This window comes from Pithys albifrons, chromosome 4 (genome assembly GCF_047495875.1).
Source record: "Pithys albifrons albifrons isolate INPA30051 chromosome 4, PitAlb_v1, whole genome shotgun sequence".
NCBI classification, from domain to species: Eukaryota; Metazoa; Chordata; class Aves; order Passeriformes; family Thamnophilidae; genus Pithys; species Pithys albifrons.
In genome coordinates this window covers 49,926,818-49,943,255 of record NC_092461.1, presented here as the reverse complement: position 1 = coordinate 49,943,255, position 16,438 = coordinate 49,926,818, and the positions used below count along the sequence as shown (strand labels likewise).

The 16,438-nt window shown below is 40.4% G+C and overlaps 2 protein-coding genes across 5 annotated transcripts in view; both read left to right on the top strand.

Moving 5' to 3' along the window:
- Positions 1 to 1,701: 1,701 nt before the first annotated feature.
- POLR2K (RNA polymerase II, I and III subunit K) lies at positions 1,702 to 5,086 on the top strand. 2 transcript variants are annotated; one of them, XM_071553053.1, is made up of 4 exons: positions 1,702 to 1,754; positions 2,925 to 2,988; positions 3,755 to 3,847; positions 4,276 to 5,086. In XM_071553053.1, exons 2-4 carry the CDS (start codon positions 2,928 to 2,930, stop codon positions 4,296 to 4,298), a joined length of 177 nt encoding a protein of 58 aa, XP_071409154.1. In that variant the 5' UTR covers positions 1,702 to 1,754; positions 2,925 to 2,927; the 3' UTR covers positions 4,299 to 5,086. The 2 variants fall into 2 exon arrangements, with proteins under 2 accessions (XP_071409154.1, XP_071409155.1); XM_071553054.1 differs by lacking the exon at positions 1,702 to 1,754 and adding an exon at positions 2,011 to 2,238.
- Positions 5,087 to 5,786: 700 nt separating this feature from the next.
- The window catches only part of SPAG1 (sperm associated antigen 1), a 34,955-nt gene continuing 24,303 nt past the window's right edge, over positions 5,787 to 16,438 (top strand). The window contains exons 1-7 of one of the 3 annotated variants that reach the window (XM_071554081.1): positions 5,787 to 6,068; positions 7,222 to 7,363; positions 7,927 to 8,086; positions 8,420 to 8,545; positions 11,679 to 11,746; positions 13,548 to 13,666; positions 14,141 to 14,246. In XM_071554081.1, coding sequence (XP_071410182.1) covers positions 7,224 to 7,363; positions 7,927 to 8,086; positions 8,420 to 8,545; positions 11,679 to 11,746; positions 13,548 to 13,666; positions 14,141 to 14,246 — 719 coding nt within the window. In that variant the 5' untranslated portion in view covers positions 5,787 to 6,068; positions 7,222 to 7,223. The remainder of the gene's footprint in view (positions 6,069 to 7,221; positions 7,364 to 7,926; positions 8,087 to 8,419; positions 8,546 to 11,678; positions 11,747 to 13,547; positions 13,667 to 14,140; positions 14,247 to 16,438) is intronic. The other 2 variants (XM_071554079.1, XM_071554080.1) reach the window with 2 other exon arrangements.

The following is a 16,438-nucleotide window of genomic DNA, read 5'->3' as shown; positions in this document are numbered from 1 at the left end:
ACTATGACTGCATTTCCTTCCCATCTCAAAAATCTCAGAAGTACCTGTACCTGCCCACCTCGCCCCACAAGGTTTTCCTTCCAGCTTTCCTACCAATTCCCCAAGAGCTGTTTCACTTTACGGGACAGTGGAGGTCTCCTATGTAGTCCTAACGCTTTCTGCCACTCTAATTCCAAGGAGCATCTTTAGGGCTAGAGTTTATCAGCCCCCGGGCACGGGGTGTTGCTGTTAGAGCGCTGCTTCGAAGGGGGCGGGTTTTATTGGAAACGGCTGAAGTCACTGAAGCTGTAACATCTGCTAAAACATCCTATTTTTCCAAAAGAACAGTTCAAGGATGCAAATAATCGAGCAATTACATGATCTCTTTCTTAATCTGGCAACATTATTTTCACAAGGTTTACTTAATTTTTCACGGTGGTATTTTTAGTTAGTCCTTTTAATATTATCGGTTTGACAAACGGGTTAAAATACAAACGAACCTAGAGAAATAATACCAGTTGATTTCTATTTGCTTGTGTAGGAGATGATAATTACTTAGAGTGTGTTTACCAGGAAAGGGAGCACTCAGGTTTTTTTTTTTTCTCTTCTGCTTCAACCACTTGGCACCCACCCACACCCGCGGATCCGTGGCGGAGGAGGGGACGCAGGGAAGTCAGAATCCAGGTGGATAGCTCTGCCTTTCACATGCCATTTTTCTTGCATGTGCTTTATTCTGATACCCCAAAAGTTATGTTTAGCTTTATTCGTACACAACAGTATCCAGAAGCAAGTCTAAAATCATTACTGTGTTTTTATTACGTGTAACTCAAACACAAAATTAGGAAAACCACAACTATTTATTATTCCCCAAGTTTATTTCAGATAAGACACAGGTCGTGTGTGAAGGTGATTTGCTAATACGAGAACATCAATGAATTAGCACTGTTAAAACCTCCTCCATATCAAGGCATTTGGGTGCTTAGGGAAAAAAAATATTCAGTATTCAAAACCAGAAAGACTTTTCCTTAAATTGGAGAACCTTTTGAACGATGAAGTAATTTAAATTGGAACATCCACAAAACACGCTATTCGCTAAACATTTTTTCGGGGAATAAAGCAAAGATGGATAATTCTTCAAAACTCAGTCGAAGATTCAAAATCGGTACTGCCAGCGAGGTGGGGCCAATGAGAGAGAGCAGCCGGTGTCGCTTCCAGCCTCGCCTCCGCTAATTCAGCTCAGGACACCGGGAATCGCCGGCACTGGTACTTCTACGTGGTATGCCTTACGCTTAAATTGTGTAGTATATATGTTTGGAGTAAGTGAGCTTGGCTTCATGTGGGTACATATGATACCGACCACAGCATCAAAACCCCCGAATCTTCAGTAAAACACTTCTGAAAACAGAGAGGACCTCAAGGTAAAACAGCTGGGCGGTTTAAAGCCCCGCAGCGACAGGAGCAGCCCTGGCACAGCATTCCCGAGCCAGGCGAGCACAGCCGCAGAAACCAACAGAACACCGAGCACCGAGGGGTTGATTTAACCCAACCACGCAGCTGCATGCTTCCTTCCTCGGAAACCGACGCTGCTATTTAATGAAAGCTTGTGCCTTAAAAATCGCCACCAATTACTCTGTGCTGCCTGTGTGCCCCCGGCGGGTGGCACCGGGAGCCGAGTCCGTGTCACTGTCCCATCCCGGCCAGCCATCCCCGGCCCGCCCCGCGGCGCGTCATCAGCGACGCGTCATCAGCCTGCGCGGGAGCGGCGGCGCCGGCGGGTGAGTGGGGAGTGGGGCGAGCGGGCGGAGAGCGGGACCACGGGGACTCGGGGCCTCCCTCCGAACCGCCCGGGGCTCCCCTGCGCCGCTGGGCGGCGGTGACGGGGCCGTGGCGGGCAGGGAAGGGCCGGGCCCAGCCTCGGGGTCTTCGTTCCTTCGCACGAGGCCCGCGGGGCGGTGCGGGAGTTCCGGTGCGCGGGTGGGGCGGGATGGGGAGCCAGGGGCGGAGGGGCCAGTGGGCTGTGAAATGGGCTGTCTGTCCTTCCTCGTGAGCTCTGCGGGATGTGGAAGGGGTTGGCCCCTTATGGGTGCGAAAGAGACTGAGAGGGGACCGCATTAGCGTGTATAAATGCCTAACGGGGGCGGCGTGCTAAGAGGATGGAGCCGGGATCCTCTCGGTGGTACCAACCAGTAGGACAAGAGGCAACGGGCAGGAACGGATGCACAGGGTGTTCCACCTGAATATGACGAAGAACTCTACCGTGTGAGTTACCACGCACCCGAACAGGCTACCCAGAGAGTCTGTGGAGTCTCCCTCACTGGAGATACTCAAGAACCCTCTGGCAGCAATCCTGTGCCATGTGCTGTAGGACGATGCTGCTTAAACAGGGTGGGTTGGAGCAGATGGCCCACAGTGGTCCCTTCCAACCTGACCCATCCTGTGTGGCGCTTCCAGCACGTGGAGCATCCTGTGTCTCCACGCTGGGGTCTGGCCTCAGCCTGTTGGTGCATTGCTGTGCCTGTTGGCTCTGCCAGCTTGGTGGCACTTGGCATTAACCATGGCACCTCTCTGCAAAACACACAACTGTGGGTCACTGCTGCCCTTAGCAGTCGTATTAGTTTGTTTCTGATAGCACCATTGTTCCATGAGCGATACATGAGAAACTACTGAATTTTATGTTTCCAGCAAGGAAATTCCTAACACTGGCAGAAGGGAGGAAAGAAAACATCATTTGTTGGGCTTTAATGTTTAAAATCCTGCTTAATTTCAACCTGAATTATTTCATGCCCTGTGTATCAAATACAGACTATATTTGTATTCACTTTTAAGGTAGTGTTTTTATCTTCTGTTAGCTTTAAATTGAGATATGAAATTATTGTGTATGTCTTGGAAGAAAAAAAATCCACCAAAACCCAAACTGATGTGCATGTTGTGTGTTTTTTATTTAGAACATGGATTCACAGAAAGATGTTCAGCCTCCAAAGCAGCAGCCAATGATCTACATTTGTGGAGGTAAAGAAAAGACACTAGTGATTTTTTTTTTATTACTTGTTTATGAAGATTTAGTGTTTCAATGATGAGTAATGCTTAGCCATTATACTGAAAAGTAGAGAGATACAAATTGCAGCGTGGATCCTGATGATCTTTAAAGCTTTAGGTATTGATGGTAACATGTGTATGGGTTACCATATAGATATGGATGTAATTTCCTAGAGCTTGTATTACTGTGTGGAGCTCCTCCATCTTCAGAGAATGCCTTCTCTAAGTGTCTGCTTATGGTGCAAATAGTGGACCTTCTTTTTAGTGCATCTCTGAGTGTTTCATTGAAAATGCAGTGTGGACACTCAGCCTTTACTGAATAACAGTAGTCAGTTCTCTCTTACCTGTAGGTAAGTCAGCAACCTACAAATTGGTGGGTTTGAGTCGGCACTTCAGGAACCTCTGAAATATTTTGTCTCTTAAGAAAATAAAGTGGGCTTTTAGAGGGCTGAGCTGAAATTTTCTTTAGTAGACACTCTAGTACCAAGAGTGGAATGTGTTCTGTGCAGTAATATTTTGGTCATTTTTAGCAAGATTCTCTTTGACCTTAATAAAAGTTAAACTTGCTTTTTGTTTGCTTTTTTTCTTCTCGTTATCATTAAGCTTCTTCATACACTTGTTATGTTTGTTGTCCACAAATAGGATTTTAATTATTACAACTTTTGAAATTTATCTGTGCATTAACAATGTTTTTTTGTTTCCCACTACCCACTCCCTTTATCTTCCTCCATAACATCAGAATGTCACACAGAAAATGAAATAAAGGCAAGAGATCCTATCAGATGCAGAGAATGTGGCTACAGGATAATGTACAAGAAAAGGACAAAGAGATGTATCCTTTTACAAGTGCACTTGAATGCATTTGGGAAGATGTGGATGAAGATGAGGTATGTAAGGGAAAGAGAAAGGAAGATTTGTGTAATTATATAATAAGCCTTCAAGGCCAAAAATTAATACAGTAGAGCAAACTACTGTAGGGCAATCCCTGCAGTGTGATTTGGCACCTTCATGTCTTTCCTGTCACTGTCTCTGGTTTTCTTCCATTTCCTATGCAAGATGTAGTAAGTAATGATAGTCTGCTGGGTGATGTACCGTGAATTGTTGATATTATTCAGCCTTTTATCAAATATGTCTTTTGAAATACTTTCCTGTAGTTAGTTGTGACTTTAGATTTAAACAGTCTCTCTTTTGTTCCTTTCCCTATCTGCTTTTTTTCTCAAACACAACACACTTTTTTTTTCTTTAACTGAGCTATTATAGTGGTGGTTTTTGATGCCCGATGACGTCTGCTGAAGATACAACGACTTCTTGATGCAGTTTAATCTTTCTGACAGATTCGCTCTGTAAAACTATTTGTGTACAAATGCACACTTGTATTTGTGTTTTAGAGATTATTAAAGTTTACTGTAATTTTAAATTTCGTCTATACTGCATTCCAGAAATAGATTTCTACAGCTGCTGTTTAAATTGTCAGAGTATGCAGTATTTTTTAAGTTCAGTGGTATTGTATTGTTTTTGAGATAACTGTGTTTTCATTACTCTCACCTAAACTTAATTTGCATTTTAACTTTGTTAAATGTTTTTGGACTCCTGTGAATTGCATAAAATAATTGATTTGAACAATTTGCACTGAAAATAAACAGAGGGCTACGTGAGGCTGGGTCTGAAACACAGATCTGGCTTTCTTAAGAGCAAATCTCAAAGGACTTGAGAGCACCTAATTCTGGCACCCAGTTGTGGATGTGTCAAAATTATTCATCTCCCAGGAAAGGAGAGAGTGAGGAAAGGTAAACATTAAGAAGCAGTGGGGAAACAGAAATTATGGAAGTGCTGATTGACTTGTTTGTACTCAAGTATAAGAATTAGTACTCAAGAAAAAAACAAGTGTTACAAACATAACTTGGGCAGCATCCCAAAACTAAAATAGCATCTTGCATTGCTTTTCAGGTGACTTCTCAGGGGTCTGCAATAGAAAGATCAAAGTGGTGGTTTTGGTTTGAGGAACCAAAACTGTCTTCATTTGTCTGTTTGGAATGTGTGTTATATAATGTCACTAAAGTCTACTACAAAATATTGCTGAATTGTGTGTGCTTGATCTCAGTTTTGATGGTGCTGTTGCGTTGAGATAACATGTTGACCTCATCGCAGTGGTAAAGTATCTTAAGGTATGCGTGACTAGTGGCTCTTAAATGAGCTACAGTGACTTGTTAGAGAGGATTACGAAAAACAGTTTGAGATGTTTTGGAGCTGTTTAAGATTTTCTTTGTTATCTGATCTTTTCTGTAGGTTTTTCCTGGAAACCAGATGTACTCGGGTATCAGTGATAACGTTTTTATTACAGCAGCCCGGCCTGCACAAGCCTTATGTGCCCCTTATGTGCCTTATGACAGTGCAGGGTCGCTGTTGTGGTGGCTGCTCTGGGGGTGAGGAAGGCAGGGGCAGCGCTGCCCAAGGTTTGCAGGGCCCAGGGGTGGGCTCGGCCCTGCTGCGGGCACGCCGTGCCTCTGTGTGCCAGGCCGGCGGAGCAAAGCTCCCGCTGGCATCGGGAAAGGGCACGGACCTGCTTGAGAGAGCAGAGCTGGCAGACAGCACTGCCGTGGGCACCGGGGGACAGCGGCGCTGGGAGCTGTGCGTGACTAGTGTACTACACTGGCAACAAAAGAGTGATGTTTATTAAAGCTGCATCCCCAAGGGCTGGGTTCCTCCTCACCCCGCGGCTCCCTCAGCCCGGACCGAGCCGCGCCTGCGTCGCACGGGGCGGGGAGTGGAGGGCAGGCGAGTCCGTGTCCCGGGGGCGGCGGGGCACCTGCAGGTGGGTGCCCGGGGCTAGCAGCGGAGCGTGTCCGGGGCCGGCAGGTGGGTGCCCGGGCCTGGCAACGGGGTGTGCCCGGGGCCGGCAGGTGACGCCGATGTGGCCGCTGGAGCTGTGCGGGGCTGTGCGGCAGCCTGGGCGGGCTGTTCCCGGGGCCGGCAGCGCCGCGCACACCCCGCCGTGTTGTACATAGCAACAGTCACTGGGCACGGCCCCGGCCCAGAGGGGCTGCCCGGCCTCGGTAAGCGCCGGGTGCGGGGCAGGGCCGGGGGTGCGGGGAGTGCCGGGGGTGTGGGGGGTGCCGGGGGTGCGGGGAAGGGCCGGGGATGTGGGGGTGCCGTGTCCGCGCCGGGCCAGGCTGTGCCTCCTTGTTCGCGCCGTGCCCGTGCAGCCCCTTCCCCACGGAAATACTGAAACGGGAGAAAACACCGCGTTGTGATGAGCTTTTACTCCTGTTTAATTATTTACCGCATTCGTACGTCATCCCATCCATGTTGTTCCTTTTCCAATACTGAGACTGTAGGGTCTGGGGTCAGAATCTCTGTGCAACACTTATTATGAGGAGTTATTATTCAAGAGATACTGTATTGTAAACTTTTGTGTGCAACTAGAAATTAATACGTGCACTTATTCTTGACATTAGAAGACAGTTACTTTAATTTGGTTTATGTTTACACATAGTTGTTCTCAGACATTACCTAGCTGCCCTTACTGTACTTGTTAAAAATAACATCACTTTATGCACTATGTAAGTGGGGGAAAAGAGAAGAATTTCAGCTCCATAGAGGTTGGGATCAAGACAGGAAAAGGTGCAGATGAGGAGATCGAAGGTACAGGAGATAGAAGTATCACATTTGAACCACTCCATCATTTACAGACTTACTGGAAAAGGCTTAGGTTGCTATGGTAATATAATCAGAGGCCCAGGAAATGCAGTTACTGAGGAAAGAAAATTGGATTTGTTTTGGCTACAGAGAAGACAAAGGTTATCATTCTTTTAGGTACACTGTGTTGGTTAACATCTCTGAAAAAAGCAGTGTCCTGCACCATCTTACCCTTTATGTTTATCATTCTTGCTTAAAATAGATAATACCATATTGTATTTAAAGAAAAATTGAGAATGTGGTAGGCAAAGAATGGCCATTTTTCTTTAGGCAGTATTTCTGAATTTTTCTGCTTTGCAGAAACAGTCTTCATACAAAGCATCTCATATATAACCATACTTCTGTCAGTAAGCCTCTGTCAAGGACAGCCTTCAAATCTGAAATTTTTTCTTTTGTGGCAGTAGATCTACTTGCATTAGCATGAGCAGGTTTATTCCTTAAATTGGCATTGCTGCAAAATGTAACTACGTGCCTAGAGGATCACTAAATGTTTTTCCTTTTTATACTTAGTTATGGGTGATGAGTCAGTACAATTTTGGCTGGACCAAGGAACCACTAAAACATATCAAATACCTATTAGTCATTTGGACTACAAATTCATTGAAAAATGCACAGATGTTAAGCACCTGGAAAAGATTCTCAGGGTATTAAGGTAAACATTATATTTTCTTATCTTCATTAATAATTATATTCCTGTTCTGTAAAACTTGAGGGAACCCTTACCTAAATACTTGTCTGAACCTCTTTGTGACTTTCTATTTTAACAATTAAAATAAAAAGTTAAAGTAAGCATGTTAAAAGTGTCCCAATGATAACACTAGAAATCCAAGTCCTGATTTAACCATCCAAAAAGGTTGAGTAACTCAATGCAAGGTTTTTCTCAATATGCTGCTGCTGTATTTTGGTTCTATCATGATCCATCTTGTCCGAATCTGGGAACTGCAGGTGCCACACCTGTTTAACTTCTGCTGAAAATGACACAAACTTTTTTTTTGAGTACTGTGATAATAATTTTGAACTGTGTATGTGTGGACATTGGAAAATGGTTGAGGGTTAACTGGGATTTTCTGATGAAGATGTTATTAGCTGAGAGTAAAATTGATTGTAACAGGAAAATAGTCCTCTGCAGTCACAGTAGTGACTACAGATGGAGGGAAATATGGGGAACGCAGTTTGTTTCTTTTTTGTTAACTTTAGTATCTTCACATTTGAAAGGTCTGGTGAAGAGGGATGTTATCCTGAACTTACAGTGGTTTGTGAAAAGCGTATTGAGCATTTGGATCCAAGGAGCAGAGCTCTGAGAAAAGCTAAGCCTGCAGCCACAGCGTCTGATTTCACAGCTGAAGAATGGGAAACAATTAATGATGAACTGATGGTACAATAACTAATTTATAATGGTCTGTAATGTAATCACTTTGATATATCAATGTTTCTCTTCTTGTGCCTAAGTACAATGTAATTATTTGATTAAATGACAAAATGATCAAAGGATTATGTTGGGCTTTTTCGATTGTTTTCTTGAGTTAATGTCACTGAACCTTTAGTGCCTATTTAAACTCTTCAGCTTTTTTTTTTGTAGAGTACTTCGTATTCAAAAAAGCACTATTACTTTTTGTCTTTTCCCATTAAGAGCAATGCTTTATAAGGATAGTTGTTAGGGTGATTGTAGACTGTGAAGTTAAGGTACAGATATTTCATTTCTTTTCAGAGCTGGGTGACAGAAATGAATGAAGGTGATAAGAAATCACAGTTCCTGAGAACAGACACACCGAATGAAAGTCAGGATAACTTGCCTCCCATTCGTTGTTCCAGCAACCGTCTTCCTGCTAATCAGGTATCTCCAGTTTTCTAGTCTGTGTTAATTACATGTTTTTCTAAAATTGGGAAATCTTATGTGTACAAATTCCCAATCATTGAGCCTTTCTTACTAGATTTATTTTTTTAATCCAAAAATAAAAACCTTCAAGCTCCTTGCAAGGGACCAGTGCTTAAACAGAAGTGCTTTCCTTGTACTAACGTGTGTTTTGTTATTATGTTCCTTGATTCCTGTTTCAAAATGGTGTTTAAGCACATGAACCAGGTTTCTTGTGGATGAAATTATGCCAGGAAATTTTCTCCAGCTGCCAGTAGGCTTTTGTTCCATGGAACCATTCAAGCCAGTCCAAAATAAATACCCTGAAATGCAGACAGTGTGGATGTTAGACCCTCTGCACCAGTTGTGTCACTCTATAGCTATTTCTGTGTTGGGTTGTGCTGGTGTACATGTAGCCCTTGATTGCCCTCATTCCATCCCCTGAGCTGCCATTCCCACTGCAGTCACAGAGCATACTTCCTAATTTAGCTGTTAAGCAGACTTCAATCTTCACAACTACAGAACAAATACTTCCAATTTTTTCCCATGTATTATTTTCCTTGTGGGTTTGTTTTTCCATTTTATTACCTGTCTGAAATCAGGTTTTTCTGTGACTGGCTTTTCTTACTGATAGTAAATGTAGTGCTACTGGAGGAATTGCCAGATGAGTAGGTTTGGGATGGGATGTTTTTGAATTGTCAGGTGTTGTCATAGGTCACTTCAGTCTGGTACAAGTTTGGTAAATGGAAACATCTTGTTTTTCTGTAATCAGATTTTCTTGCTGATACTAAACATAGATAGAGTTTAATTCACTACTGATTGTTTCTAATTGTGTATGGTATTTACTTTTTATTGCTGTGAAGTCATGGGAAAAATTTCCAAAAATGAATAGAAAAAGAGTTAAGTTTATGCAACATTTCCCTCTTTAACACAATATGGAAGTTTCTCTCTTACATCCCTGTTTTTTTAGTACACCATCTTGCTTTTTCCAGGAGAGAACTAAAGCATGGGTTTAAAAATATTCCCATTTCAAAGACTGTATTGATGGGATTTCAGCATCTTTTGCCAAACACGGTTTCCTAATACTATTCCAGAAAGATTTCTATCCTCAGTTACCTCCTCATGCTGCAGTCCAGGGCACACAACACGAATTCCAAGGTTTATGTTATAAAAATCCACTGTAATAGGATCTATATAGCCCTGGTGTTATTTTGGATATTCTGAACTGAAAAAGAATACTGGGTAGCTGACACAGAATAGTAGGGTCTTAGGCCAGCATGCAGGACCCACAGGAGAGCCCAGCCCAACTTCTGTGTCACCTGGTCTGAAGCCAGTCTGTGTGTTGATCTTTGGTCCAGAAAATGTTCTCTGGGCCTCAGGACCTGTGAGATTCATGCAGTGTCATTTCTGGCAAGAAAAATGAAAAGCACAAAGATTTGGTTTTTTAGACCCACAGAATGCAAAGTTACATTTTTCATTGGATGAGGTGCTCTGAAATAGTCCTGATTAAGAAATTCCTAACTCTGCTGAAACCACAACTTGGTTAAAATTGTCTCAAGAATATGAGACCTAGAATTTTTTTAATTGTGGATTTTTGAGTCAATGTTGCTACTTTATTCCTTAAAAGTCCATGCTGTAGTTCTCTCCCTAAGGTGAAGTTGCGTTAGTGTAAGTACCTTGTGTGTTTCCTTCGGAGAGTTTCAATATTTTTGCGCTCTAAGTTAATGACTTCTGGTTTGAAGAAAATACTTGATATTTATTAAATTAGTACCTTTGTAATATACGCGAGGGTGCATATATAATGATAACTCATGTTGCAGGAAGGTATATTTAGGAGTTCCCTCCTCCGAATGCGTGCTGATCACTAAATGTATTTGTCATTTTGTCCAGCTTCTTGAAAGACAGAACATTAAGAGTGATTCTGAAGTTGTATACTATAAAAGTTTGTGTAACCTAACATTATAGATAGTCATAAGTGTTTACAGGAAGGATCACATTTGCATTATGTAAATTGAGTTGTTTACATGCAGCTACAGAGGTATGTCCTTGTTACGGTGTCAGCACTGGTAAGGCAAGTTTGAGATGCAGCTGCCAGTTTCCTTGGTCCAGTTCATCACCTGCTCAGTTGAACTGATACTTGGGGATTGTACTGTGATATCTATTGTTTGTTTGGACCCAGAAAATTGTAAATTTGCTACTCTACAAATAGTTCCACTGGTCTAACTCAGTGAATGATGGATTGCAAGGAGAGCTAAATGGCCAGGACAGAGTAGATGGGAATATTTTGAGCTGGCAGTTCCACTGTGAAATACCTGTTGGGAACCACACCTTGCTATTAAGTATTTTGAAGTCAGCAAGCAGGGAGGGACATATCAGAAATACAGTCTCATGAGAGATGTAGAATTGATGCCAAAGGTAACAGTTCTGGAAATGGGTTCCATTGGTGTACAAGATGGGTGGCAATGCAAGTCAGTCAAATCTGTTCCTGGGAGTGATTGTTGCAGGAACGTCCTAAAGATGAATTTTAGGTAAGGCAAACTCCAGTGATGGAGCTTGTCTAAAAGCTAGAATGATTGTAAATCATCTTAGGAACTTTAGTGAAGTGATAAATAGTCAAAAGAAGTCCAGACACTGTTTTGAAGTCAGTAATGTGTATGTTTGTTGTGAGGGTTCCCGGCATTATCAAAACCTGTGCATTGCATTCTCCTGGGAAAGGCATGCCTAAAACAAAGTTACTGATTCAGTCTTCATGTCAAATACCTCATCACAAGGCTGGGTTTTCCCAAAACTGAGTTCTCCCTTGCTGCATTGGAAGGATGGTTGGGAATGTGACTAATTAGGAAAGAGCAGTCTCCTGCCTGAAAGTTTCATTCAGTACCTCTGTGACATGTCATGAGGCAGCAGAGTTAAAATGTGAGACTCAAGAGCTCCTCAGTTGCAATGGTATGTGAAGTGCATGAAGATTTTCTTTAAAACAAGATGAATTACATTTTCAATACTACACTGAGATGAGTCACTTGGTTACTAGGAATATGTATTGCTGAAACAAAACAAAAAAATAGCTGTGCATTTCCACTGAAAAAGATGTCTTACAGACTGGCTGTTTCTCTTTCAGAACAAAACACTGCAAAACAAGCAGAGAAACAAGAAAAACATACCACGGGATTACAGTGAATGGGACAAGTATGTTAAATCCTTTATATTTAAGTTTTTAGTAAATCTTACTTATTTGTTTAATTAGGCTCTTGTATTTTCCAGAAACTTAGTATTAAGGTGAACACTTCAGGGAACAGAACACTTCTGCGAAACTTCATTTTTTCTTAATAAATATTCTGTTAAAATACAAATGATGCATTGTGTTGCTAGCACCTGAGAACAAGTTAGTTATACTTTTGTACAAGCTCTGTGAAATACAGCAAGTCAGCAGAAAAATAAAAAAATGATTTTTTTTCCCTTCTCTGATTTAATTTTTCTGTTCAACATCAAATATATAAAACCTGTAGAGGCACATAAAGGAAGGAATTACAATTAACTTAATTGATTAGTGTTTTGAAAGCAGTTTTAAGGTTATTTACCACGGGCTTATAAATTGAATCTTTTCCGTACCTAAAGCCACTATTGTAAATTAAAATCAAAACTGATGAATCCTTACCCCTGCACTGAACCCCACTGACCTCAAAGAATGACCCTCAGGCAGGTGCATCAGTTTGCTCAAACGCAATTACACATAATAGAGGTTTAGACAGTAACTATTTTGAGGGTGGATGAAGCCCTGATATAAAGACACTCTCCACATCATGGAATGGTGGCATCTTACCCTCCCAAGTTACCTGACAAATTAGTGGCCAAATTGTTGACCACAGAGGAGTAAAAGCACGTACTTCTCTGTTTTGCATGGTAGAAATGTTTCTCTAGTTCCTGAAATCTGTAGTATGGTGCTGTAGAATCAGAGTGAGGAGGCATGAGTTTCCAGTGCTTAGATGGGGATCTAAATCTAGATATTCGGGGATTTGAGTAATGAAACTCTACCCCAGAAACCCTGTTCTGCAAAAGATGTTGTTCTTACAAACAGTTGTGCATACCAGTAATTGTCATGTGTTTATGTTTCAGAAATTGGGATCTTCCTGCTAAAATGTGAACAAAGAAAATAGGTTATCAGAGTATCTTCTGCAACAGTTAATTCTTTCATCCCTCTTTCCATTGTAATCCAAATTTCCAAAGTAATAATTTGCAGATTTTGTTTGCAGTTTTATATACACAATTTTTAAGTGCTTTAGCATACTGATGCTACAGTTTGTAAATTTTCCCATATAATGTACTTATTTTGGATTATGAGTACTCTGCAACAGAAGTTGTTTTGAAAACATGATACGCTTCAGACTGGAAAATTTCTTTCAAACATTTTGAGAATAATTCCAAAACTTTCAAATAATTCTTTAGGAAATTTCTGACCAAAATGTTTCACTTCTTGTTTTAAAAGCACTTATTTGAAATGGGGTTAATTTATAATAAAAGTAGGCTAGCAAAAGATCAAATTGAAAATGGAGAACGATTAGTCTTACCTGAGGTAATGTTTTGAATTGGATAAATTTCCAAAGTGGCATCTCTATTTCAGATAGAAATTATACATATTGTCAAGATCATTTTGGAAAGCAAAGGCTGGTTTTCATTAAGCCTTGCACAGATAAACATCAGTGTTCCCAGGTAGTGCATGCATTTGTTATTACTATATTTGTTTCACAGGGCTATGGCAGCAATATTTGTTTATGTAAATTCCTAAACTGTTTTCAAAAGCTGCTTCAGCATAGCTTTGGAAGTGTCTGAGGCTATTTGGAAACATCTTTTTCCTGACTAGTCATAGGAAATTGAACACAGCCTTTATTTCTTTTCCTTTGATTTATAATGGGAGTATAGTGTGCCTTTCTGTTAGTCAAGGAGTCTTTCTATGCAGCATTATTGAATTTGCCATTTTTATTACTTTAAGGTTCGATGTGGAAAAGGAATGTTCTAAAATTGATGAAAGCTGTGAAGAAAGTAACTCAAAAGCGAGATTCTTCAGTAGGCCAAGTCTACCTATTATCAAAAAGAAAATAGACACAACTGGTATGAAACATAATTTATCTTTAATTGTAGTAATGTGTTGAAGAGTGTGATACAAATTGAAGAAGTATATCATAGAGTTGGTGTCTTTAATTTTCAGCCCTAGATATGCTTAAAGTTGTTAGATCATCAACTGAGCTTGAAACAATATTTGAAAAAAATCTAGTCTTGGTGTTAGTCAGTTAGAATGTTTATGTTGTGTTCAGGTTGAGAGCTCTGGGTAAAGAGCCAAAGCACACATCTGGTGTTATAAATGAGGTAGAGGGCAGCCAACTGCTTTCAGCTTGCACTCTGAATTGTATGCCTATCAGAAAAAATCAGGTTTTACTACGGAAAATAAAATACAAATTTGTCTTGTAATAAGACAGATGCTTTAAAAAAAATACAGATTTTTGTCATTCAAAGTATTTTATCTGATGGTGTTTTGATTCCATCTGTGCAAGTTGTTAGTTGTTACGTACAAATATTTTTTGCTAGGAATGACAAAGAGAGAGAAAATTTTTATTGCTACTCGTGAAAAAGAAAAGGGCAATGAAGCCTTTGCCAGTGGTGATTATGTGGAAGCAGTGACATATTACACTCGGTGAGTAAATACTGCTGCCTTCTTTTATTTTAATGACTTTTACTTGTGAATGTTAATTTTAGAGCAATGTAATTGAAGCAACAAATGACAATTAGATTATTTTCAAAAGTGCAAAAAGATTTGATGGAAAAATCCCTAAAGCACTGTTGCATCCTGATGTTAATTTTTGTTTATCAGGAAGAGATGTGGCTAAATACTGATGGAATAAGAAACTTCCTCAGATTTTTCAAACCCATTGAGATTCAAGGGCATGTTTACAAAACCAGAAGAATAAACAGTGTGATGAGAAACTAATTACAAATTAATTGTAATTAAATTTTTTGGTAGGATTTTCTCATTGGCAGGATTGTCTTAATTGTTAATATGTAAAATTGATTCCATAATCACTTCTTAGGAGATGCAAAAAATAGCTGTGTGCAGCTTCAACACTGTCTGTGATTAGTAGCAGTCCAGGAAAAAATTTACATGAACAGAAGATTAGAAATAATGAGATTTTTGAAAGTTGCTTGTCTTATTTAATGCTCAGTGGACTACATTCAGACTGTGGTTTTGTTTTTGTAGCTAGAGGTTGTTGGTGCAGGACATCTGTTGTATTTATTTCAAAAGTAGGAAAGTTCAAGGTGAATGGAATTGAGCATGGCAGGAAAAAGAGGATAATGTTTCAACTGAAACATTTGAATGTTACCTTGGAAGAACTAGATTTTTTCCTCTACCTTTTTCACAGTGTTCAGACATGATGCCATTTGTACAAACAAGGATTTTCATGTTTCTATCTTGCAGATTACTCAGCTTGAGACAATAGAGGTCTGAGTTGCAGAAGTGCTGACTGCTCACACATTAAACTAGTGTCAAAGGAAACTCAATTTTGTGCTTTACTCTGTCAAGTGATAAGGACTTAAAAAAACCTCACAAATCCTGGAAGTGTCAAAGTTGTCATTTAGAAATTGAGAGTACAAGGGAATCTGAGATAATATTTACCAGTGTAAACTGAGGTTGATGATACAGCACTACTGAGAGATGAAATGTGAAGATAATTGTTGGGCTATGATATTATGTTGGGATAACCTCGAGAAAAATGTTTGAGAATGTTAATGTATCTCTGGTCAGTCCAGAGAGAAAATAATGAATAGAAATGGTATGCAACAGCAATAAAATAAATATTTAACAGATTTGTGTTTAGGAAGCATTACTTGTATTGTCACTGAAGGAGGCAAGAGGTTGTTGAGATACTTATATACCTACATGGATGTGTGTGTGTGCAAAAGGGTGATGATATTTGTAGTGCACAGCTGTTTAAACTGAGGCATTTGATGTGTGGGGTTTTTGTTCTTGACATAAAATCTATAACTGCATTTCATATATAATAAATACAATACAAATTCATAATATAAAAATTAAGTTAAAATCTTTGATTTGGGACATAATTAAGGTATGAATTATTAAGAATGGGCAGAATCCTTCCTAATGGAGAGTCTTTCCATATGCAACTGGCATAGGGCATTGTGCCCCTTCTGAAATACATGGTATTGACACAGTGCTGTTCTATCTGGTCACTTTTCTAATCCTGTCTGAAAATTCCTGTTTTCTTAGATGTAGAAATATTGAAATAAAATATTTTGGAGTGAATTGATATAATAGTCCCAAGGGGTTATCTCTCTATGGCTAAAATGAAAAAAGAATAGAGCTCTATATAAAAATAATCAGAGTACAGTTACTCATTCCATTTGTTTTGTAATGAGGCCTTCTATTCCAGGCTGAACATACAGACCACTTTTTATTTTACAAAACCCAAAGCTTTCTATCATTTCTAAAGAGATTCAAAGGTTTTGCACCCCATCTGAAACTAGAGTATATTCTAGTTTTTTAACCAAAGCCTAAAATTATGAGACTTCCTCTAGCTGCCTGAAGAAGACTTCATATGCTTGCTCTTCGTCATCAGGTAGTCTGAAGCAAGTGCTTGCCATAATGTTACCCTGTCATCTGATCTCTCATTCTTACCCACTGGCTTCCTTGACTAGCCTTCCAGACTCTTGCCTGTCCAAGACAAACCTTCACACATTTAATTGCTGCTTAGACTGGAATGCATTCCCTCCTCTTCCTCACCCTCCTAATCTTTCTAAAGAGCCTGAATGTCTCCATCACAGCACAGCTGCACAGGTTATCCCATCATGTCTCCTATCCCACTGAGACAG

What these genes read in the sequence shown, in the direction of transcription:
- POLR2K (XM_071553053.1), top strand. Translation starts at nt 2,928, where the DNA reads ATGGATTCACAGAAAGATGTTCAGCCTCCAAAGCAGCAGCCAATGATC. An exon ending in AATGATCTACATTTGTGGAG is followed by an intron (nt 2,989 to 3,754) that starts GTAAAGAAAAGA and finishes CCATAACATCAG; the next exon opens with AATGTCACACAGAAAATGAA. An exon ending in CAAGAAAAGGACAAAGAGAT is followed by an intron (nt 3,848 to 4,275) that starts GTATCCTTTTAC and finishes GAGCTATTATAG; the next exon opens with TGGTGGTTTTTGATGCCCGA.